The sequence below is a fragment of the Amphiura filiformis genome, chromosome 6, assembly GCF_039555335.1.
Source record: "Amphiura filiformis chromosome 6, Afil_fr2py, whole genome shotgun sequence".
Lineage (NCBI taxonomy): Eukaryota > Metazoa > Echinodermata > Ophiuroidea > Amphilepidida > Amphiuridae > Amphiura > Amphiura filiformis.
Window position 1 is genome coordinate 57,644,766 of NC_092633.1, and position 26,537 is coordinate 57,671,302.

At 39.0% G+C, this 26,537-nt stretch overlaps 1 protein-coding gene across 1 annotated transcript; it reads right to left on the bottom strand.

Annotated features, from left to right (window-relative positions):
- Positions 1-1,317: 1,317 nt before the first annotated feature.
- Positions 1,318-22,923, bottom strand: LOC140155706 (E3 ubiquitin-protein ligase TRIM45-like). The gene is made up of 3 exons (XM_072178640.1): positions 22,800-22,923; positions 5,709-5,791; positions 1,318-5,259 (listed from the first exon to the last, which is right to left on the bottom strand). Exon 3 carries the CDS (start codon positions 5,248-5,250, stop codon positions 3,169-3,171), a length of 2,082 nt encoding a protein of 693 aa, XP_072034741.1. The 5' UTR covers positions 5,251-5,259; positions 5,709-5,791; positions 22,800-22,923; the 3' UTR covers positions 1,318-3,168.
- Positions 22,924-26,537: the final 3,614 nt, after the last annotated feature.

Below are 26,537 nucleotides of genomic sequence, written 5' to 3' on the forward strand. Positions count from 1 at the left end.
ATAGAGGTAAAGTTTATTCAAACACAACCATTTCAACGTTCCGATGAGATCAACAACTTCACACAGCTCGCAACTTTTGTTGACGTTGTTACCCAGCAAATACAAAACGTTATTCGCAAAAGGGTACCCTGCAAATAAAAATGCATATACGTTTCTATAACACTTTTTAAACACACGAACGTGTTTAATAACTGAAAGTAGTTCACAGGTAAACTCCTACATATTAGGCCTACACATACAAAATAAAACCTAACACTTTCATTCCCTTGTCAAATAATCGCACTCTAAAGTTTATACTTAAACGGCCAAAGTGTTATAAACGTTTATAAACACTAACGATTAAGGAAGTGTTGATATCGTTAGTGTTTATAACCGTTTATAACACTTTGGTGTGTTTAAGTATACACTTTATAGAGTGCAATTATTTGAAAAGGGAATGGAAGTGTTAGGTTTTATTTTGTGTTTGTAATAATTACTCAGTTGTTAATAAACACGTTTATGTATTTAAAAAGTGTTACAGAAACCTGAGCATTTTTATTTGCAATGTAAAAAAAGGTTTACAGAAAAATTTTAAATGTTGGGTTCAGGGGTAGCATTAAGGCCCGAAAGTCAGAGGTTGTTTTCCCGTGTTTTTCACTCTCGAGCTTGCAGAAAATCCAAATACATGGGGTGAAAATTAAATCTCGGGGGTGAAAAATATTTTGCAGTGTAGTCAGGGGTAGGAGTAAGGTCCAAAAGTAGAGGGTCAGAGTTCACCCCCGAGCTTGCACATTCCCAATATATGGAGGGTGAAAAATTAATATTTGTTAAATTTAGGGGGTCATTCACCCCCGATCAGGGGTTAACGCTACCCCTGGTTGGGTTATACAAAGGGTATATAAATGGTTTTAAAAAGTTTTCATAACATTCAGAAACATATTGTTGAAAGCTAATTCCAAAACATTCAAACGTAATATGTTATTAAGTGTTGACAAAATATTTCTACAACCGTATAATTACAATAACTACAGATGATAGGAGATATAACTGCACTATATACACTCCCACAAAAATGTGTCTCACATGTAAACTCGGTATATCTTAGACCATGGAAGTAATACTTAGACCACAGATCCTGGAGAGAACCGGATCAATGTTGCGACAATATTATGTTTTGATGAATCCAAGTGTGTGAAAATATTGGATCCAACACATAATATTGGATGCTTTACGCCCAATATTTATTGGTCTCGCTATGAGTTTTAAAATATTGGACTCGACTGCGTCTCGTCCAATATTTTTAAAACTCATAGCTCGACCAATAAATATGGAGCTCAATCGATCAATTTTATATCAAACTCGGTTGTAAACTCGGACGTTTAGTATATAGTTGGATCATTTTTTAGTAAATTTGAGTAAAGTAGGTCTACTAAAATTACACTGTTCATGCTGTTAGAACACATGTTATAAATGTACACGAATTACCACACAATTGATTGTAAACATTTTGTAACCATCAAATTCAAACTTCTGATGACGTGGGTTAAAAAGTTTAAACTTGTTGGTTATATTTTAACAAACAAATTATTGCGTGGTTCACTTGGTAAGCCGTGCATTATGTCTCTTTTACCTTGCCCTTCCCATCCGCTCAAAAACAAACGAATCATTGGAGAACAAACTTGCAGCAGGTTGCCGGTTGGTGCTCGCAAGACATTATCAGGTTTTGGACGCAATAGTAAAAGGGACATATGTATCTAATCTAGGATACTTTGCTTTCCCATCAATATCTTCTTAAAATTTCACAAATATTGGGAGTAATATTTTGGCAACAAATTTTACCAAAAACAGTTTTTCACAGTGGCTATAATAGCAGTATATATACATGCCATAGTCGATTCTTGATGACTATAAAAATTAATCATGCTGAACACATTCAGTTGAACTCGAAATTATACAGATGTTTATCACAATTTAAGTATTCAATAAATGGTCACAAAAAAGTTTATTATAATTAGTGACAGTAAAAGTAAATTATACGTTATTGAATGCAACATATCTTGGCATAAAGGCTCACTTACTGAACAACTCTGATTTTGTTAATATTAAAATACTTGGGAAGCTAACAAACAGACGGAGTACGATGACTGGCAAGATCTGATGTGGAAATCTATCAATTGTACATAAATTAATACAAATCAGAGTTTTATGCTGCATAAATGAAACAGCCAGAGTATGCGCAAGTGGACTACGGAGAAGTCTTAAGGCGACAGTATATTTAAACAATTATCTGTTTCCGTACATTTACATAACTGGTATCATTTTTACAATCTAATCTGTGGACACCGCGATGGTAGCCGTAAAAGCAAAAAGGAGCTATAATAACTGACATCCTTCAATTCTTAACGATCATTTGATTCATCCGCCGTATTAAGAACAAAATATCTACCGGTTTCAAATTCAATACAATTGATACGTTATTTTGTCCTATACAGTACTGATCGGTTAAATGAATGCCTCAACTACGTCTATTATATATACATTAACAAGTACAACATGTACTGTTTACAGGTACAAGGTAGACCTATATAACTGCACATCACTCCCCAGAACCACGCGTCTCACTGATACACTCAGTTTCTATAACTACCGGTATATCTTAGACCACAGATCCTGGAGAGAACAAGAAATTTTTGTTACTGAAAAATGGATTTTTTTTCTCGAATTGGCACCGTACCTTTCCTCCCTCCTCGACTGGTTGCGGCTATAAACATTATTTACAAACACCGATTTATCTCAAATTTTAACATACTCGATAACATGAATCGGTAAAATGAATGTACACTTTTTTGTACAGTACAGGCTACCACATGTATACATGTACAACATCACATTCACACTACTACATATCGGTACAGTTGGCTGGGTGTAATAAGTGTGCGTCACAGATATTATCGGTTTCTATAATCTTAGACCACAGATCCTGGAGAAAATAGGTTCTATATTTCGACAAAATTATGAGGCTATTTTGAACAGTTTATAATGTTCATAACGGAAGCCTAAAGTATATACATAATTATAATACTTACAGAAATAATACAGCAAGAGTGACTTTACAGCCTTTGTACTTGTTACGTAGTGACATTCGGATCATCTGTTTTGCCTATTAACATTATGTTTAATCAGCGTTAATTAAAGCAACATTTCAAGCAAATCATCACTTACGTTCATTTCCCTTTCCTCTCCGATCTCTGTTTTTGCCCCTTCCTCCTCCTCTACCATCCTGACCACTTCCGACGCCGCCACGTCCACCACCCGCGCTACCACCCTTCCTCTACCATCATGACCACTTCCGACGCCGCCACGTCCACCACCCGCGCTACCACCCCTTCCTCTACCATCATGACCACTTCCGACGCCGCCACGTCCACCACACGTGCTACCACCCCTTCCTCTACCATCATGACCACTTCCGACGCCGCCACTACCCACACTACCACCCCTTCCGCTACCCGCACCGCCTCCTCTTTTGCTACCCCTTCCACCGCCTCTCCCACCACCACCTCTATAACTACCCCTGTATCCACCCCTACCACGACCGCGTCTACCAGTACCACCTTTCTCTGATCCTGTCTCACTGTTGTTGTCGTCTTCTTCAATGTGCATCTCACCAAAGTCGCCAAGAAGACTTGGTATTGGCTCTTCGTTTATCCTATGAGGAAACACCTGTACACTGTACGGATACGACCTCACAGGTTTTCCACTCATTGTAACGAGAAGGGTGAAGACGCCCGGGACGCTGGGTATAAAGCTTAACATGACGTCACCATCCGGGTTTTTCCCAACTGATATGTTCCCAGCTAACTGACCAAACAGGTCGAGTGCCGCTTTTGTCTCCTCGTCCATTTTTGACATTTTCACTTGACAATGAAACACGCTGGTATCTTCAATCTCGGCAGGGTTTCCAAGGCAATCACGAACCAAAAGCAGGAGATTCAATGTCTTTCCAGGATAAGTGCGTCCCTTGTACGTGCGTTTTATGACTGTGTGTTCAGCTGATGGAGTTCCGCTAGGCAAAAAGGCTACATCTAGTTCCGTTGACGTTGGCGTAGACGGGATTGATTGGCTATCTTCCTTCTCAGTTGAAGATTCACCTGGCTGTTCCACGTAGCCGATACTATCACAACAGAGTTGAGCATCGACGAAGTCATCGTTGGTTTTGAAGATAAGCTCAGCTTTGACTTTGCCTTTACCCATCTCTTGACAGGCAGACTTCATATCGTTGATTTTGCGCATTATGTCAGGCCCGACAGACGTGAGGGTAACTTGATTTCCAAACTGCATGACTCGATCACCAAACTCCTCGGTGTGCTTGAAGTCCTCATCAATCTGAAGAAGATCTTCCAAACGCTTATCCATAGTAGCCTTTTGGTCAGCAAATTCTTGCTCGATTTGCTCTTCGATTTCAGCCTGGTACTGTGATACAAGATCTATAATCCTCTCCGCCTGTTGCTGAGCTGTTTCGTAGGCCAAATCACGCTGGCTTTCCAGCTCGCTCATATTTGCTGTGGTGTCTGCAATTGCTTGTTGAATCTTGGCATGTTTCTTATGGGCACCTTTTAACTCATTCTCCAGTTGTTTCTTCAGCTTGGTAAATGCTTCTGTCAGCTCCTGAATCTTGTGAACAGGCGCTTTATGAGCGACCACGGTGCACTGTGTACAAATGGGCATTTTGCATTTAGTGCAGAAGAACTCCAAACGAGAGGTTGGATGCTTGGGGCACATAGGAGAAGTTAAGTTCAACTTCTCAGCGACGCTCATACCTGTGAATTCTGCCATAGAGATGAGTTGATGATCAGCAGTTAAAGGAATCTTCTTATGCGATGCCGTACATGCGTTGCACAAAAACATGGAGCAATCAACGCACCTCATAACTTCGGAACTTGGGGAATTCGTATCGCAAATATCGCACATCCTATTCTCACCATCACTCGCTTGCTGATCGACGTAATCCAACAAACTGTTGATGAGAAAGTTATCTGGAAGACCTTGTATACCATCTGATGGAACTGGGCATACCTTACGACATTGAGGACACGTTACCTGATCTGTTGCACCCGCTTGTTTCTGCCAGAGTTTTAAGCACGAAAGGCACACTGAATGAAGACAAGGGAGCATTTTCGGCTTTTCATAGCGGTCAAGATGTATAGGGCACTGCAGAAAATTGTCGCTCAATTCCTCGAGGACCGTTACGTCTGGAACACTTGAAGCCATTGTGTTATCCTGCCGTGCAAATAGAAAAGCAAGGGGTAATTAGTTTCGAACCAATTTTTAAACATCAGTGACGCGTAGTGTAAACCTGCGATTTGATCTACCTGACCTTTTCAATCCGCTGTCCTTCAACACTGCTCAAAGTTATTTATCATTTAATATTAAAAAATATGATGTATGGTTTTAGGGAGCCCAAGCCTCATATAATTCATTCATAGAATGTCTTAATATTTTGATATGTGGCATTTTCATATCCGAAGCATGCTATCACAATTGGGCCCAAAAATGGGTATACGCGTTTTCCCATTCAGTATAGCATGTAGCTTTCTCCAATTTACATGGTCACAATATGCCGATGAATCAAAGATATTGCAAGTCAATCAATGTCGAATGGGATGAAAAACATAATGTATCACTTATAAACAGCAGATGTCTTGGTATTGGAAATGTGAAAAACTTACGGACAAGGCTGGTTTCTCTGAGAGTTCGGAAATGTATATTACCACGGCTGCATCTCGTCCTACCCGAGCTTACCCGGTAGTTTCTATAAATGACAAGACAAATTATAAAGCGAAATTAGTTATCAGCTATAATTAGTGAATTCTTTCAGGTATACCAAAGTTGAAAGGTACCATTAACACATCGAAAGGTTTGGGTACAAACGATACTCTTATAAATGCATTTGTGCATAGTTTCCATGATGTAGGTTTTAAAAGTCAAAGCCCCGGTTGATCCTTACAATATTTTGCAAATCTTATGTCATTAAGATGAAAGCACACTTACATTGTCCCTATAGTAGATTGCAATGCGCAATGGCCAATTCTCTTTAAATTGCAAATCTTGTGCAAGAAGTTACTATTTTCGCTTGTTTTGTCATACGGTTGTAAATTCAATGAATAATGACTTTGCTCAAAAACAGCGCTTAGAAATTGATATGATCAAATCCTCAGGTTATTACAGTTAACTGGACTCCACACAGCTTCCCGTCACACGGTTCATAATGTAGTATTTATTTAGTTTTTCATTATAATTATCAATTTAAACAGGTTAACTAGACTTAGCTGTGGTCTAAGACCACGAACACAGCCGTGTTTTGACGCCTTATTGACCTTTGACCTCAAAATATATAAAACGCCCATAGACATTGGCTAATGTCAATGTATGGGTCCAAGTGGCACCACTTTGCTATGTTATTTGTGGCAGAAAGGGGCATTTTGAAGGTTTTTCGTCTCAAACCGGAAGTGACGCCTTAATGACCTTTGACCTCAAATGAAAAAATACCACATGTACAATAGGTAAACACAATTCACGTGTGAATATACCATCACCCTCCAATGTTTTTCTTAGCAAATAAAAAAAATTTGAAGGTTTTTCGTTTTATACCGGAAGTGACCCCTTCATGACCTTTGATTCCAAATTTGTGAGGACCCCATAGACACTGGGTAATAACAATGCATGTGTGCAAGTGGCGTCACTGTCATACGTAATTTGTGGGAGAAGAAGCATTTTAAAGGAATTTCGTTTTATACCGGAAGTAGCCCCTTAATGACATTTGACCCCAAATAAAAAAAATACCACATATGCACAGAGTAACTACAAATTATTTGTGAACATACCGTTACTGTCCTATGTTTTTCTTAGCAAATAAAAATTTTTGAAGGTTTTTCGTTTTATACCGGAAGTGACCCCTTAATGAACGTTGACCCCAAATCTGTGAGGACCCCATAGACACTGAATAATTTTTTATTTTTGACCCCTATGACCCCTGCTTGACCTTTGACCCCACAAGTTTCATATGACATGTAGGGGCATGGTCAATGATGGTTGTGACCAAGTTAGGTCAAAATCGGTACAAGTATGTAAGTGCTAGAGCAAATGTAGTGGTCGGCAGAAAGAAGAAAGAAAGAAAGAAGAAAGAACCTGTAAGAAAAAAGACACAGCCGTGACTACCGTCACGGCTGTGTAATTAACTCTCTTCACGCGGGTGTCGACTGCAGACGACAAGTTTTTAAAAAAATTCAAAAATTTCATAAATGTAAATTTTCATGACCATATTTGGAATCAGCATGAAAAATGCATTAAAATGAGTACAAACAAGTCGGCCCTAGTATTGATTCAGTAGTTCTTAAGATAGCTCTTGATATTTTGAGAAAATATTTCAAAACTTGCGAACTTTTTCCATTGAAGCGCATGGCTAGCATGCAGAGCATTAAGTTATACATCATTTGCTTTAAAACCTGAATAGGAATATAGCCCGGGATATAGCCTAGTGCAATTGATTCAGTTCACATGCACTACAATCGTGAAAAGCATGTTAAAGTTGTCATAATTTGGCAGCGTTTAGTATTTGTAGTGATGATTTATCTAGGCTATGGAGGCATTTCAACAGTACCCCCCATTTAGTGGGAAAGGGTCATTGAACTTTGCACAGAAGGTCAAGTTCAAAATTACTCAAAACTGTTCAAAAGTCAAAACCCGCACCATCGTGATCCGCTAGCAATAAGGATTCAAAAATCTACGATGATGAAAATTATTTAGGGGTTCATTCATATATTTTCATGACTAAACGGTTGTTTATGCCCGAGGGGCCGCTTGCGGCCCGAGGGCATAAACAACCGTTTAGTCATGAAAATATATGAATGAACCCCGTTCATACATACCAGAACATTTTGTGCTTCTTATTTCATCAAAATAATAACAAAAATTAGGGGTTCATTCATAGGATTGAGGGCATGATCGCTGTTTATGCCCGAGGCGTGAGCCGAGGGCATAAACAGCGATCATGCCTGAAATCCTATGAATGAACCCCGTTCATACATACCAACAGTCTTAGTAATTCAATACAGATGAAAATAATAAGGGTTTACAAGTTTTAATAACATTTCCATACCGTTTTCCTTCATAAATTGGAAGAAAATGAGTAGGCCTACTTGCAGGAAGCAGCTCGGCTCATGAGGTCAACGGCCGGGAGTCAACGCGTGATACGTGTCATCTTTTGCGCTCCGCGTGAGATGGGCGCGGTGACATGCGCGTGTACGCAACACTAGCAAATCGTGGATCGTGTTAATTGGGTTCCAACGCTGCGTGACGCAGCTTGTTTATGCCCTGCGTACTGGTCATAAACGGTATTTATGACCAGCAAAAAGGGCGCAAATCCAATCAGAAACGTCGTTATATCGTGAGTATGTATGAATGCCAAGTAACATCATTAAAAACCGTAAATTTCCTTCGTTTTCCCTACCCCGTGATCGCACATCCGGGCCACCGGGCATAAACGCTGTTTATGCCCGGCTCTCGACCAATCACGCGCGCCGTTACATAGCATGTATGTATGAACGCGAATTCATACATACTCACGATATAACGACGTTTCTGATTGGATTTGCGCTCTTTTTGCTGGTCATAAATACCGTTTATGACCAGTACGCAGGGCATAAACAAGCTGCGTCACGCAGCGTTGGAACCCAATTAACACGATCCACGATTTGCTAGTGTTGCGTATACGCGCATGTCACCGCGCCCATCTCACGCGGGCGCAAAAGATGACGCGTATCACGCGTTGACTCCCGGCCATTGACCTCATGAGCCGAGCTGCTCCTGCAAGTAGGCCTACTCATTTTCTTCCAATTTATGAAGGAAAACGGTATGGAAATGTTATTTAAACTTGTAAACCCTTATTATTTTCATCTGTATTGAATTGCTAAGAATGTTGGGTATGTATGAACGGGGTTCATTCATAGGATTGAGGGCATGATCGCTGTTTATGCCCTCAGCTCACGCCTCGGGCATAAACAGCGATCATGCCCTCATGCCCTCGGCTCACGCCTCGGGCATAAACAGCGATCATGCCCTCAATCCTATGAATGAACCCCTAATTATTTGTCCTGTTGCAAGAAATCAGAAAAAGAATAATTTTAACTACTGGTATCTAGGGTTATTTCCTATCCAGGTATCACAAAATCAGGTGTCAGGGTTAAATGGACTCAATAGAACTGAATGGGTATGCCTAATTGTCCTATTTTGACGTGTTACCAAGGTAATGAAACATCCTACATAGCGCAAACTAGGCCTAAACTCAAACCAAATTATCATGCATCGTGAGCCTAGCATGCGCATGCCGCTGAAGTGCAGCTGCAGCTGCCGTGTTTTGAGATTTGAAATTAATAAAAGGCGCTGAATCGTGATCGAGTTGAAAACTTTATTAAGAACTTTATAATACACAAAGTAGGCTAATATTAAAAGGCACCCTATAAAATAAAACTTGCAACTGAACTGAACTGTAAGTGTAACTTGTAGGCCTATAACATGCCTAAAGCTTAAATTTTAAAAGTGAGACCCCTCCGCCGAGGGAAGCAGGTGAGGGAAGCACAAAGTCTAAGACGCGTCCGATTTGGTCTATTTTATTATTTTTCACTTACCAACTTAAGTTGTACAGCATCGATGATATGATAATACAATTTTATATTAAATATGTAAAATATCGTATCCAGCAATAACAATAAAAACAACATTTTACATTATGCCTTACATTATCATGATTATCGTCTCAGGTGCCCATGCTTCGCTATGACATGACATTCGACGAGAGTATTGCGCGAAAATCGATAGCAGATTAGGGGCGAACACCACCAAATTAGGCTTATTGATCCATTAATGTTGTGCAACGATGGTACAACGCATTGGCGCTCATGGAGCTATCTCATAGGCGTAGATCCAATATTTTGCCAGGGGGGGTGCTACATACAATCATCCCCAGGTTGACGCCTGTATGGGGGTTTCTGACAAAATTAACATCATAGGCCTTAAGGTGCAAATTTTTGTGCGCTTCGCGCGAATTTATTCCGCCTTTGTACCATATTTCACCAGTTTTGAATTTGTACCGGTACCATAAACTTATTTTGTCGCCAAAAGGGGCTAGATTCACTATACTTCAAGATTTTTTTTTCCAACCTCATCCCCCCCCCCCATGTCAAAAAGAAATCTACGCCACTGAGCTATCTCCAAATGCTATCTCCACTTTGCTCGAGAAGCATGTTCCAAGTAAGCAAATAAAAGGACCAGTGTTGTAGTCAAGACCTCTATGACCGAGACCAACCTGCCCGTCCGAGATCGAGACCGAGACCAAACCTTCCGAGACTAAGACCACTCCTTCCGAGACCGAGACCTCTCAAGTTCCGAGACCACGACCGAGGACGAGACCTTGGTTTAATCCCGGGTGATACTCAAGTTTGGTTTGGGTAGGGGTGTGCCGCTGAGAGTTTGAAAGGGGACCCATCTATGTACCATTTTTTCAAGAAATTTTGACCCAAATTTAACACAATTTGTCTTAATTTTTCCTCCAAATTTTGGGAAAATTAAAAAAATGTTGGCTATATAGTGGAGGCAAAATTGGGCTATTTTCCCAAATTTTTTTGGATCCATCCATATACCAAATTTGACCTAGAAAAGGGGGTCATTGATATACCAAAAAGCTAAAAATGCTACCCATGTTTGTGGCACGTCCATCATGTCCATATGGCGGCGGAAGCATTAGAATTGAGAGGAGGGAGTTGGGACGGGATATTTGTTCCGATTTTACTAGGACGTTTTTCGCACGCGAAGCAATTTTGGACTTTTTGAACACAAATGAAAGTGTATTTTTCAAGCTTTTTCACACGATGGGCCAGTGCGCGAAGCGCGCAAAATTGAGCGATTTTACCAAAATGGGTCCAAAACACAGTGTTTTTCGTGCTGAAAAGAAGATGCACATGCACTGCACAGGGCAACTATTGCTTTATTTGTTCTTCTATAATACTTTTTTGGAGGATGTTCCCCTCGCAAAAGTTTAGTGGGAACGTGCCCCCGCTTCAGTCACCTGCCCACCTATGTTTAACCATGAACTGAAAATTTCAGTTGGAAGCTCACTTCCGAACATGCTCACTTATGATCCATTTATAACTCCATTTATGTTTTAAACAATAATTTAAAAATCCTCCACTCATACATATCAGTATCATAAAAATGATTTCTATATTTTTATTCTTAACAATTTCTTCAACATTCATTGAAATTTAGGGTAAGGAATAAGTAATGAACAACAACAGAAAATCATATCTTTTTCTTCAGGTCTCGAACTAAAAAACGTTCGAGAACCGAGACTTTGAGGTCCGAGACCGAGACCTTGACATCCGAGACCGAGACCGGCAACACCAGGTCTCGAGGTGAGATGATCTCGAGACCGAGACCTGGTCTCGAGACTTACAACACTGCGCTCCTCGAAGTAACCTTTATAATGATATTGTCACAGACCAGGGGTTTGGGAAAATTGATTAAAAGTCGGACTTGCGACGAAGTCAGACAATTCCCTGGCCGTGGGTAGCGTGGCCGACAAAAAGGGAATGAATGAAATTAAATGGACAGGTCCCTCAAAAATTGAAGAGGGGAGGGAATTTTGTGGCCTAATTAACAACTAATAAAAATCAATATGAAACAAGAAAAAATAAAAAAAATCATTTTAATTTATATTTCTGCGCTTTCCTTTCATTTTACAAGCATCAAAATCTCATTTTAAAATATTGCACATTTTATTTCAATGGAAAACAGATAATTTATTAATGTCTGTATACTGCACTGAAAACATTTTTTTTATGCAGCGAAATTTTATTAAATGAATTGCACTATTTTTAGATCAAGATATTTAGTTGAAATCTCATGTAAAAAAATGATGAACTTATTGTGGTGATATCTGATTTAGGCTATTACGTTTGGCAACTGACTCACGTCGTTCGGGCTGGCAACCGGTTCCAAGATGGCAGCGCCCTGTGAATAAATGTATATTATTGCTACGTAGATTGCAAGTGTTATGAATCACTTATTTGCCTCCGAACAGTCACACCAGTAGTCCATGCAGCACGGCGGGTACCAGTTGCAGTCAAAGAACAACTCAAGACAGATCTTCAGTGATGACATAGTACAGCGCAAGATAATCATTGAAGACTGAGCCTACAGATTGGGTTTCAAGCATGGTAGCAGTCCGGGGGGGCACTTCAATTTGAAATGGATATAGGTGTAGGGCTGGTGCTTTCGCACTAAGGGGCATTCGGTGAGAGCAACATGTAAAAAATATGGGGTCAATGGGTGAGAGCATGATTTTTGGCATTCGGTGAGAGCAAAATGTAAAAAATATGGGGTCATTGGGTGAGAACATGACCTTTTTTTTAAATGGAATCTTTGGGTGAGAACCAAAACAGCTCCACAAAAACCTCGAAAATCGAATTTCTAGTTCTAAATGGCTTCAAATTTCTTTATTTTTTTAAAATAAGTAACAAAATCAGTGATAAATGAAAGTTGCTGTTCAAATTGAACTTGTAAGGGTCTTTGGGTGACAGATCAAATGGAAAAATAGGGGGTCTTCGGGTGACAGAGCGCGGAGCGAGCATGTGTTCGTAAAAAAATATGGGGTCTTTGGGTGACAGCGATGCTGAAAAAGGGGGGGTCTTAACAGCCCTACATACGCGTCCCCTCCAAAGTTGGAGTGCCCCCCAGGGTAGCAGTCAGGAAACCATCAGGAAAATTGCGCATCTGCATAGACCCGAAAGACTTGAATCGGGCCATAAAGAGAAGCCATCATCATATGACTACAATAGAAGAAATTCTTCCTGAACTCCAAGCAAAAGTATTCAGCGTACTTGACACAAGAAATGGGTTTTGGCATGTTGAACTCGATGAAGCTAGTTCAAAGTTAACATGTTTCAATACTCCTTATGGCAGATATCGCTGGCTGCGCATGCCATTTGGGCTGAAAAGCGCACCAGAAGAGTACACAAGACGCCAACAGCAAGCACTTGCAGGGCTGAAAGGAGTAGAGTCCATAGCAGATGATATGTTGATATTTGGAGTTGGAGAGACAAAAGAAGAAGCAGTACAAAATCACAATGAGAATCTCAGGGAACTCATGAAGCGATGCCAAGAAGTTGGCTTGAAGATCAACAAAGATAAGGCCAAGCTTGGAATGGAAGAAGTGCCATTCATTGGCCATATAATATCCAAAGATGGATTGAAACCTGATCCTGAGAAGATTAGAGCAGTTGGAGAGATGCCTCTACCAACTGATGTTAAAGGAATACAGCGTCTACTGCATGGGTTTTGTAAACTATCTCAGTAAGTTCCTGCCACACCTGAGTGATCTCTGTGAGCCATTAAGAAAACTCACTGTGAAGAATGTACTATGGGAGTGGACAGATCACCACACCAAAGCTGTAGACCAGATCAAGAAAGCTGTGACAGCCCATCCAGTTCTACGCTACTTTGACAGTAAGAAAGACGTAACTTTGCAAGTTGACGCCTCGGAGACAGGTCTAGGTGCAGCCTTGCTTCAAGAAGGCCAGCCAATAGCATATGCTAGCAGAGCTCTGACTGACACTGAGACAAGATACGCTCAAATTGAAAAGGAGCTTCTAGCAGCATGGTATGGATTGAAAAGATTTCATGCTTACACCTATGGCAGAAAGGTATGGATCCAGAGTGACCACAAACCTCTCGAGATCATACAGAAGAAACTGCTTCACAAAGCACCTAAACGTCAACAGTGTATGTTTTTGAAGATGGGAACCTATGACTATGAAATTCAATACACACCTGGAAGCAAACTAGTATTAGCAGACACCTTAAGCAGAGCATACCTTCCAGAGTATGATACCAATATACAGCAAGAACTGGAATTGGAAGCAGTTAATCTACTTGAAGAGGTAGACCTTGAAGAGAGTCTGATAGATGTTATCCAAAGAGAGACAATAGCAGACCAAATCATGCAGCAGTTACACAACATGATAGTTCGTGGGTGGCCAGAAGACAAGCAACATGTTCCACAGCAATTAAAGACTTACTGGGGCATCCGAGAAGAACTAACTGTGCAAAAAGATCTAATCTACAAGGGAGAAAGACTTGTAGTACCTCCAGCAGCACGCAGGAGAATGGTTGAGAATATTCATGCTTCCCATCAAGGCATACAAGCATGCCTGTCAAGAGCACGCGAAAGCATGTATTGGCCAGGGATGACAGCACAGATCAAAGACTATGTTGAAAAATGTGATGTTACTCTGATCAGCAACAGAGGAAACACTACATCCACATGATGTCCCAGGCAGACCATGGGCAAAAGTCGGAATGGATATTTTCCACCTTGATGATCGCAACTATTTGATCACAGTATAGACTATTTTTCCAACTACTGGGAGATAGATTATCTACCTGACATGAGATCAGAGACAGTAATTTCCAAAGTCAAGATGCACTTCTCAAGACAAGGGATACCTGATACTGTAATATCTGATAATGGCACACAATTTACCAGTGAACAATTCCAAGAATTTGCCAGGAAATGGAAGTTTCAGCATACAACGTCATCTCCAGGATATCCCCAGGGCAATGGGAAGTCAGAAAACGCAGTCAGGACAGCAAAAAGACTGTTGAAGAAAGCAAAAGCAGATAATAAAGATCCGTATCTAGCCATGTTGGACTTCAGAAACACACCAGGCCAAGATGGATTTAGTCCAGTGCAGAAACTAATGAGTAGGAGAACGAAGACTCGCCTACCAACTACTAAAAAGCTACTATCGCCAAGAGTGGCAAAAGGAGTCTCAAGAAAGATCAATGAAAACAAGCAGAAGCAAGCTGATTACTACAATCAAAACGCTAAAGATCTCAAACCACTTCAGTTAGGAGATCACGTTCTCATTTATGACTTTCAAAACAAGCAGTGGTCAACTAAGGGTATGATTGTCAAAAGATTACCTTACCGATCGTATGTGGTAAAGCTGTCAAATGGCAGAAATCTGAAAAGAAACAGAAAGCATTTGAAGAAGACTTACCAGCATGTTGATCAATTGATGATGATGATGAACCACTAGGTCAAGCACCAGCAGCAGCACCAGCACCAGCGAACCAACCAGTTCAACCAGCTACATGTCAACAAGACAGCACCAGAGCAGCAGCACCACAGGTGAGAACCAGATCTGGCAGGATGGTGAAACCACCAGCATATTTGCAGGACTACCAACAATAATATGTGTTTCACATGCCTATACTTTGCACAGAGTCAAATTTAGTGAAAACAATTTGCCTGCTTAAACAGACTCATGTGGTGTCTGAACTGACTTTATGAACTTTCACAAACTTTCAGTGAATTTATGTAAATATGTTTTCACAAGTTGCAAGTTTTGGAATTTGTGTTTATTCAAAGAATCAACATCCAGGTTAACCTACATGCAATACAGTAACAAATCCTCATATATACAACATGTGATCTCGGTTCTAGCGTTCCATGTAAGAAAGAAGAGGAACTCTTGATAATTGTTCAAATGAAAGTGCCTTCAGTGTTGGAGTTCAAGCAATAGGGAAAAATAACACCCTGTAACCCAGCACAGAGTTTTGGATAATCCATCCAGCTCTCTTTGTTTAAAATCTAATTTCTTTGTTTGAAAGTTAAAAAAATAAAAAGGCACTGAAACTTGATTAAAGAGAAAAAAGACTCTCATAGAATAACAAAAACTCTAGTGAATGGACATATTGCTGCCAATACAACTTGATCAATATTGGTTGCAGCAACAAGATTGTTCAATCTTCCCAAAGGGAAAGATGTGGTGATATCTGATTTAGGCTATTACGTTTGGCAACTGACTCACGTCGTTCGGGCTGGCAACCGGTTCCAAGATGGCAGCGCCCTGTGAATAAATGTAGGCCTATATTATTGCTACGTAGATTGCAAGTGTTATGAATCACTTATTTGCCTCCGAACCCCAGCATAAGAATAAGACACTTATAAAACCCCCCATTTTAAATTTATATCTAAGTCCCCTGCAAAATTGTGTGTCTGCAGATCAGTACCAAATCTGGCCAAGTAAATCGCTCCAAATCCGATGAAGTGCACCCCAATCCTATCCTGGGCCCCAACTAAAATCCAAAATGGCGTCTTTCCCGAACATTAAATAATAAAATAAATACCGCGTAGCGTTACTACCGCTACAGGCCTCGAGAAGGTTTCCAGCCCCAAGAGAATTGGAAATCATTAAAAACTGGGGCTTAACGCTACCCCAAAAAACGTAATTCACTAAACGTACAGCCAAATGAAATCACAAACACTAACGCCCTAACTAAATACCGGTGGGAGTCCTGCCACAGCTCCCGAGCGCTGCCACCACCCATATTATCTAACTAATCTGTGGTCTAACTCCGAGCAGAGAAGTTAACAATATTAAAACAAAATGGGACCCAGAATAAAATGAAGTGCAACATCGGACCAAAAACGACTCAGTTATCGCCAGATCAAGTATGTACCGCAGACTCAAACTTGCACGGAACTTAAACCACCCTAAAAACCCAAGACTTTCATTCATGACTTCCAATATAGAGTACTTTTCGTTATTCTGTCCAGAAAATTGCCAGCTCTCAAGGAAACCATAAAATATGAACAGGTCAATAAAAAGCATGGACTCCTTTTATAGAGTCAAAAAAAAAATCCGCTAGGGACGAATTTTACTGAACCTGTGCATACAAAAATTTCCACGAAAACCAGCAAGACAAAAATTTAGAAAACATCTCAAGTAGGGTAGTCATAAATGAAAGCTATACTCAGCTCCCAGGCTGAAATTTTGATACCCTAAATTTTAGCATCCCCAAAAATTTAACCAAGGCCTAAACATGAGATTTCAATAAATACTTGTCCTTTTAAATATATTTTTGATGAAACGCGACAATAAAAACAAAATAATAAATTGCGACCTAATTTCAAAACCGATTGCATTTCTAGTTTTCATTTACATGCTCTCAACAATAAACACTGAAGGTTTTAAGCCCGCTCCCAGGACCCAAATCCCAACCAGCCAGCCCGGTTTGACAACCCAAGTCTTAGTCAGATTAGGTGCAAAACCACGGCCTCGGAAAGAAATTTCCGCGCGCCAGATTTGAGGAATTTGCATACACAGTGAACTAAAAAAAATGCAAGTTGCGCTTTAACCTAAAAATAAATTGTGAGACTGCGTAAACGCAACATTCACAAAGGACACGGCAACCGCCCCCGGCTGTAACCTTCAATGTGTCAAGCGTGCATGAATGAAAACCCAAAAATACAAACAAATTTTGAAATGCATAGGGAAGATTTAACTGATGGAAATCAAAAAACATGAAATTTATTTAGACTTGACACGCCCAGATTTTACTAGGCAAATAAATTTTGCAAGCTTAGACCTGCCACGCCCAGTTAATTTTGCCAGGCAAAAATTTGTTTTCAAGCCTAAATTTGCCCCACAAATTTGCCAACTCAACACCCCGAGTAATTTTAGTCTCTAGAGAAATTAATGAAAACCAATTTGAAAACTGAGAATACAATTTTCTCATTCCCAGATACAATGAACAGCTATTGTTCGAAACTGCTGTGGCGTCATCAGCAATCTCCAGAACAACAACAGCTCAAAGAAAAACACAATTTAAAACCGAGAATACAATTTCCTTATTCTCAGTAACAAAGAACAACCATTGCTCGAAACTGCTGCCAATTATCAGCTATCTCAAGAACAACGACGGCTCTAGAAAGATTTAAAACTGAGAATTCAATTTCCTTACTCTCAGCAACAAAGAACAACCATTGCTCGAAACTGCTGTGGCGTCATCAGCAATCTCGAGAACAACGACAGCTCAAGAAAAATAACAAACTCATCACAAAACTATCCTCAGAGTGCCCAAAAATCTTGTCCATCAAGAAAAACAAAATCCAGGCCACAAGTCATGTTAACCAGGAGGGTGAAAGTGCATAGGAACAATGCCGGAAACTACGTCACTCTATTGTCGACTTAAACTACATCATTTTTAACGCATGCGTGTTCGTTAATACAGCTTTTAGTCTCCTCCACCTTCTCAACATGGTACGTGGAATGTCTGGAATCACACTGACGGCGGAGGAGAATACTAGCTGGTCAGACAGTTTAATTTTATCAAGCATATAATACCTAAACAATCACCGTCATTTGATCGATTTACTACAGAATATAATTGATTATTCAAAATATAATTTTAATATTGTAAACATGTTAATTTATATATTTGTGTACTAAAGTATAAGGACACGTGAATAAAATCATGTCGAAGACAAAATGGCCGCTAATCCGCCTATTGTCTAGACTTAAACTAGAATATTCACAAATATAGACTTGAACTACATCTTCCGGTTTGTTACGTAATACTAGGATGCCCATCCCTTTGTATCGATCCCTGTGTTAACACAACCTGTGTGTCAAACATTAAACAGCCAAAGCTTCACCCATATCAAAAATAATTCATTTCTCCATATACCCAAAAATCACTCAAGTAATAATGCACCACTCTTTACCTTTAGATCTGCATGCATGACTGGCAAAACTCAGACTGCTGAGAAAAATCAAATTGTCTATTAGAACTCCCATCAAGCACACAAAGGGAAAAAACAGGTGCAAAATATTGATTCCAAAAATTGATTCTCAAATCCCAACTAAATTTTGTCGCCCTCTCTTGACAACCCAATTTAAATCTCCCTCCAACTTAAAATGAGGGCAGTATTCCTGAAAATAAATGGTGCTGAACCAGAGGGTGAGAAACTTGTACAGAATGCCAAACCCAATTCGTAACAATATGTACTTAGAGTGTATGTAGCTGATATGAAAAGCCGAATTCGACCTTTCATATTGAAAATATACTTTTTTCCCCAAAAAGGTTCTAAATTATTTTGGTGTTTTGGGGAAAATGTATATCTTCAATATGAAAGGTTAAATTTTTTTACATGATGGACAGCTTTTCATCCCATGCAGATTCATACACTTAAAGTACATATCATTAGATTTATACAATTTACTTAGCGTATACTGTTAAATTTCAAAGTTATCAATTTTTAATAAATTGCCATAAAATGTGTATTGGCCTATACCGTGAATTTCAAAAAGTTCGATATGTCTGATGTACTCCCAAGTTCCACAAAAATAGGCCAACGTGAAAACGTCGCTATCCGAGCCCTTCAGCTCCTCCCATTAAAAAAAAAGGTACATTGCAAGTGCATTTCAGCTCTGACGAATGCCAATTACTGACGCCCGGGGGGGCACATCAAATATTTTTGGTGGGTGTTCCCCCGGAATTTTGAGGTGGTGGGTCTTTGGGAGCATTTCCCAGCTATACGGGTATGTGCCGCGGCGACGACCCCTTTTTCAGAGCCGCTGGCCGTTCCTTAGACCCTCTGAATTCATTGTTTGCCCGCTCTGAAGCCCAAAATTTTTCTAGCCGTTCCATAGACCCTCAGATCATCGATTTCCGCTCTCATCGGCATCTTGAGAGGCGTGTTTTCTGTCCTACTATTTCAAGCCCAAAAGCAGACCCAAAAGCTACTTTTGCGAGCCCAAAAACTTCAAAGGGAATTTTCCATTAATTTCTTCCCCATTGAAACACATTGTAAGGTATAAGGTGAACTTTGGGTGGGATTTTGGGCTCCTTTAGTAGTGGCAACACTGGTTGACTGTTTTTAAACATTGCAGCATTGCCGAGTGGATGCCGACCGCGACGCCTCCAGCTGGTGAACATTTAGCTAGAAATAAATGATTTTGAGATCTCTTTTGGGAATAAAATTGCCAAATATGAGGAAAAGTACCTTAAATAATTATGTACACATCCTTGCAGCTCTCCATAAACAATGAATTAAAAGGTAATTTACCGGGGTAATTTACGATCTACTGGTCTAGTGAAATCGGGAGTGGAATGGCTGTCAAATTCTGCATACTTCACTCAATCATCTCATGTATAAGCATGACAGTTCAATGTAGAATGTTTTTCTTTTCGGCACTAAAAAAAATCATTCTTGTGGGTTTGTTTTTATGGTGGGCTTTTATGTAATGTTGCTATAATTATCAGTAGGTTACTAATAGCATAGATTGTAGGTCTACAGGGTCTAGTAATTTTGACTTGAATGCTGTTTTGCTTTGTTGAGGTTTCCATCGTAATAGGCCAAACCAGACCTATTTTGCATTAATAGTTTTCCTGATTAATAATTTAATGCACAATTCAAAGTGAAATCGATTCCTTCAAAAATCTGTGGCAAAAACGCAACAAAATTGAACCCTGGTTTGGCCTGCGGGTTTAGTTTCCGAGATTTTTCAGATTTTGGCGGCCGATCAGTTCCCAAGACCCCCCTTTTGGCTGGTCAATCAGTTCCCAAGACCCCCTTTTTGACCGGCCGATCAGTTCCCTAGACCCTCCTTTTTGGCTGGCCGATCAGTTCCTTAGACCTCAAGTTCGAAACTGGCGGTGGCACACCCCTACCAACAAAAAATTTGAGTGCCCCCCCCGGGGGCGTACCGGTAAAATGGAGCTAAATGGGGTCTTTTGGAGCTAACAAGTAAAACATTGTATAAAATGGGGACTTTTGGAGCTGCGAACAGTAAAAATCAAGGGTCTTCTTGGCTTTCTGGTTGAAAATCGCCTGAAAACACCAGACATATGAGGAATGAGCAATTCCTGGGGTCTTTCAGAGCTCTATTTTAGTCAAATGTTGGGTTTTTTCGGAGCTGCGAAATCCAAAAAGGTGGTCTTTCCGGGGGAACATACCCGTATGGTCATTTGTGTTAAGTGCCCCCGGGTGCTGACGAAGTGAGGAAATATCACCTGAAACCCAAAAAAATTTGATGATAACAGAGCAGTGTTGCATATAGTCCAAAATTGGGTAAATGTCTCTTAAGACAAACGACCCTAAACCTAACCCTTAACCCTGGCCCTAACCCTAAAAGCTCCTAAATTAGCACTGGTGATGTTTCTGTCTTAAAGGAGTATTTCGTGATCCTAGCATACTTTTTTATGACATTTTCAGTAGATATTCACGAAAAAAACTTATTCCCAAAATGTGAGTTGATTCCGATTTTGCGTTAATATGCATGATTATGTGTATTACACTGCTCCATATAGACAATGTGTTGTTATTTCGTTCTGGTATACCAGATCAGAACGAAATTCAAATTTCGTGATATCTTTGCTAAATAATTAATCTTTTATAGAAAAGTGGGGGGGATGATGCTATGGATCTTTTAAATGAGAAATCTACCAGGTACATGTACCCGAAATTGTGTCCCCACAAAGCTCAAATTCAGCCTCCGCCATTTTAGGCAAATGCCGGGGCAAATGCATTAAATTGTGAGCACCATATGCACCATAATGTAAACTCATGGAAAGCTCATTTTCCATTGGCATGTTATAATCAAACACTTATTTTACACCATCTCCCGATCCCGACACCCTCCAATCGATTTAGCCCGTGCGGTTTATGCAGATCACTTCCAGTTTTCATGAGCAATACCTTAATGTGAAATCTGTAGGGGAAGGTGGGGCATAACGGACCCCCGGGGCAAAACGGAACCACCTGGAAAAATAGGCCTTCGCAATACTGCCGTCTATGCAAATTATATTGAGGAATACAAGTATGGCTACGAGGATTTACAACAAAAATTTTATCTGAAACAATCCACTGACATTCGAGCAAGATCGAGTCAAAAAATGACTACCTGTCTGGTGTAAGATATGTAGATGTTTAATGCGCTGAAATTTTACTTCATTAATATCGGATTCCCAAATAATTGTGTATATATTGTAAACACGAAGGTACTAGCCATGAGCTGTATTAAGTGCATGGCCTATATGCTACGATGTATTATGCATGCAATCTATTTCTAAAAAATCGGGTATGGGGCAAAACGGAACCCTAGGTGTGGGGCATAACGGAACAGGGTTTCGTTTTGCCCCGGGCGTTTTGTCCCACAGATGGGTTCCGTTTTGCCCCAATTGGACATAACTTGTCTTCACTCAAGGAAATGTAGGCGTTATCTAGGGCCTACTCGAACATGGTAAACACTTCGCTGAAACATAGACATATAACTAGACCTACAGATAGAATTAATGATTAAAAGTTAACCACTTACTCCACAGAGATGGTAGGCCTACTGAATATTTCTTTCTGATCAAATGTTGGTCATACATATTATAGGCCTACTAGGCCTATAAGAAGTTAACCACTCACTCAACAGAGATGGTAGGCCCACTTAATATTGTAACTGAATATAGGCCTACATATAACTAGGCCTAGGGCCTACTGATGGCACAACTGATATAAGTTTACACCCAGGGTGCCGTTTTGTCCCATAGGGGGGTTCCGTTTTGCCCCGATAGTGGGGCAAAACAGTTTTTTTTTTTGAAAATATTTCTTCATTTTTATACAAAATTGTAAGATTCAAGTTATATTGGTTAATGGTATATTAAAGGTAAATACAAACTTCAACTGAACATATAATTTTTACAGTCATATTACTTATGGTGACGTCACAGAGCATCCTCAAAGTTAAGTGTTCCGTTATGCCCCACCTTCCCCTACTACAAACCATTACTGAACGCTGGTGCTCATGCGCTGCACAAATCACTTCATGAAATAATGAAAATATCGTAGACCCATAATACAATATCGTTTTTGAAATATAGGCCTATATAATATAAATTAATAATTGTGTAAAAACGTATCTTACCAAAATGAAGGGCGAGTCTGCTCAGCTCAGGCAGGAAAAACCCCGACACCCCAAAATTGCCCCATATTGGAAGTATGAGATCGAGACTGAGACGCAGAGCTGACGGAGACGCGTACTTCCACGATTTACTGGTATATGGTGGGTCAAAGTCTGCATGCTGTATCTAATTAGTGGGGTCAAAGTTTCATGTTCATGTTGAACGTCGCGTCGGGGATGTTCAATTATCTAGCTAATGTGAACTACCCAGCAAACACAAAACGTTTTCGACATCATTCGCAAAAGGTTATAAAAAGGTTGTCAGAAAACGTTTAAATGTCGGGTTATATGATCGGTATATTAAGAGTATAAAACGTTTTCATAACCTTAAAAAACATTTTTTTTTTATTTACTGCTCAGCAAACAAAAATGTTTTACAGAAAACGTTTAAATGTCGGGTTATATAAAGGGTATAAAAAACGTTTTAATAACATTCCAAAAACATTCTTGAAAACTGCATACAAAACATTCTATACAGAATGTTATTTTGGGGTTGAAAAAATATTTAATATATTTAATAAAATGTTTGCCCAAAATATTTGCAATAACGTTTTAAAAACGTTTTCATAACATTAAAAAACATTTTCTGATAATCTACTGCCCAGGACACATAAAATGTTTTACAGAAAACGTTCAACTGTCGGGATAGATAAAGGGTATAAGTATAACAATGTTTTAATAACTTTCCAAAAACATTTTTGAAAACTGGATACAAAACATTCTATACAGAATGTTATTTTGGGGTTGAAAAAATATTTTATATATTTAATAAAATGTTTGCCCAAAATATTTGCAATAACGTTTTAAAAACGTTTTCATGATCTTTATAAAACCCGACATTTAAATGTTATTAAAACGTTTTGTAAAAAACATTTTCAAAATATTTCTGTGTTTGCTGGGTGCAAACATTTTAACATAATGTTATTTAAGTGTTGACAAAATATTTGGCAAAAATGTTTGCAAAAATAGTTTACAAACATGTTGAACACATTTTAGAAATGTTGTTGTAGTGCGTTTTCATACAAAACGTTTTAAAACGTTTTCATGACCTTTACATAACCCGACATTTTAATGTTATTAAAACGTTTTTACCTAAACCAAAAGCCAAAATATAACTATTTAAAACGTTTTTAAAACGTTTTTGTGTTTGCTGGGTAATGTATTATATAACAACATGTGAATCACATCATGGTCTAATGGTTATACATGCTGCAAATGCATCGGGATGACAATATTTAGGCCTACTATACTCCAAATAATTTATAGCATGAAATTTGCTATTTTCTTGTTTATGTGATTTGACGTGACAAGTCGAAATCACAAGTCAAGTCCAGGGATCAAAAAAGTCGCAGGTAAAATCAGGTACTAGGTAGGGTCTAAAGTAGACTATGCCATAGTCGAATTTTGATAAATAAAAATATGTTAATATTAATCATGATGAACGCATCTGATGTGTATTATAATTAATAATAAAATGGTCATAAAGAGTTTATATAATTAGTGACAGTAAAAGTAAATCTACCAGTTTATTGATCGCGAAAGCCCGAGTAAAAAATCCCGATAAAAATCACTTGGGAAGCTAACAGAGGGAATACGGTGACTGAAAAGATCAGATGTGAAAATCTATCAATTGCACACAAATTAATACAAATCAGAGTTTTATGCTTAAAATAATGTGCCAGAATATGCAAAATGGGCAAGTGGACTACGAAGAAGTCTAGGTTCAAAGTCACGGGGCGGGCAAATTGATGTCTCCATTTAATTATTTTACCCGATAAATTCATGACCTGTATGCCCATCATTGGCCACAAAAAAATGAACACCATTAGGCCCTATTATCATAAGATGATACCAATATGACTAGACCAAGAGCAAAGAAAAACTGCTACAAAGACTCGTACTTTCCAAGAACAATACAAGAGTGGAATGTACTGCCTGAACATATAGTTAACATCCCAATCACCTCAACATTTACCGAAGTTACAGATCACCTACTGCAGTTACTGTCCGTTTTCCTATACAAAATACACAGTGCTCTTTCCCATTGACGCGTGACCTCTACAAATAGCCTACGTTAAAAGTATGGGGATATGCCTAGTTAACGTCGCTGTGTGAAAAATAACCGGCCAATATTAAAAGTACTCTTCTAAAATTCTAGACAATATAGTTTTGTAACATATCCTAAATTTTTAGCTAATTTAGATGTTTGGAAATACTCGTACTTTGGTGTTTTAGTTAATGTTATAGGTAATAGTACATTGCCTAGTTAACGTCGCTGTGTGAAAAATAACCGGCCAATATTAAAAGTACTCTTCTAAAATTCTAGACAATATAGTTTTGTAACATGTCCTAAATTTTTAGCTAATTTAGATGTTTGGAAATACTCGTACTTTGGTGTTTTAGGAAGGATATGTAAACGACAGATAACAAAAAAAAATATGAAGAAATTATTTCCAACCCGTGTTAAGTCTGCAAACCACCATGTTTCTCATTTTCAAGAACGCTGGTTAACAATAAGCACGTATTGTCTCATTTCGTAAACAAAGACCACACACAATTGTTCTCTAGCGCTCGCTTTATAATCGTTCACCCAACTGAAAGTATAATCCCAGCTCATTGCTCCATTGTACGTTTAAAGCAGACACATATGTTGTGTGTATTTAACCAGAGAAGATATGATTTAATCAGTTGAGCTGTTTTCAATGAGTGTTATCTTGGTTTAATAGCTTTTAATGGGGTTTAAGTCCTGCAAAGGTCGAATTGAATTTTACTGTAGACATGACTGCATCATGGTCAAAGTAAAAAAATGATACTTCTTGCTTGAAATCAGCTGTTGCTACTTGGAAATGCTCTTCCTTTTCATAACATTAATTTATTTTACCATAATTTATTTGACTGAATTGAAAAGGTATATTATCAACACATATCTATAGTATAGAAGCACTACTTCATCAATACACAGATCTACAGTAGATAAGCAATGCACTGTACTTCATCAATACACCGATCGACAGTAGATGTAAGCAATGCACTACTTCATCAATACACAGCTCTACAGTAGATGTAAGCAATGCACTACTTCATCAATACACAGATCTACAGTAGATGTAAGCAATGCACTACTTCATCAATACACAGATCTACAGTAGACGTAAGCAATGCACTACTTCATCAATACACAGATCTACAGTAGATGTAAGCAATGCACTACTTCATCAATACACAGCTCTACAGTAGATGTAAGCAATACACCACTTCATCAATACACAGATCTACAGTAGATGTAAGCAATGCACTACTTCATCAATACATAGATTTATAGTAGACATATTAGCAATGCACTACTTCGTCAATACACAGATCTACAGTAGATGTAAGCAATGCACTACTTCATCAATACACAGATCTACAGTAGATGTAAGCAATGCACTACTTCATCAATACACAGCTCTACAGTAGATGTAAGCAATACACCACTTCATCAATACACAGATCTACAGTATATGTAAGCAATGCACTATACTTCATCAATACATAGATCTATAGTAGACATATTAGCAATGCACTACTTCGTCAATACACAGATCTACAGTAGATGTAAGCAATGCACTACTTCATCAATACACAGATCTACAGTAGATGTAAGCAATACACTACTTCATCAATACACAGCTCTACAGTAGATGTAAGCAATACACCACT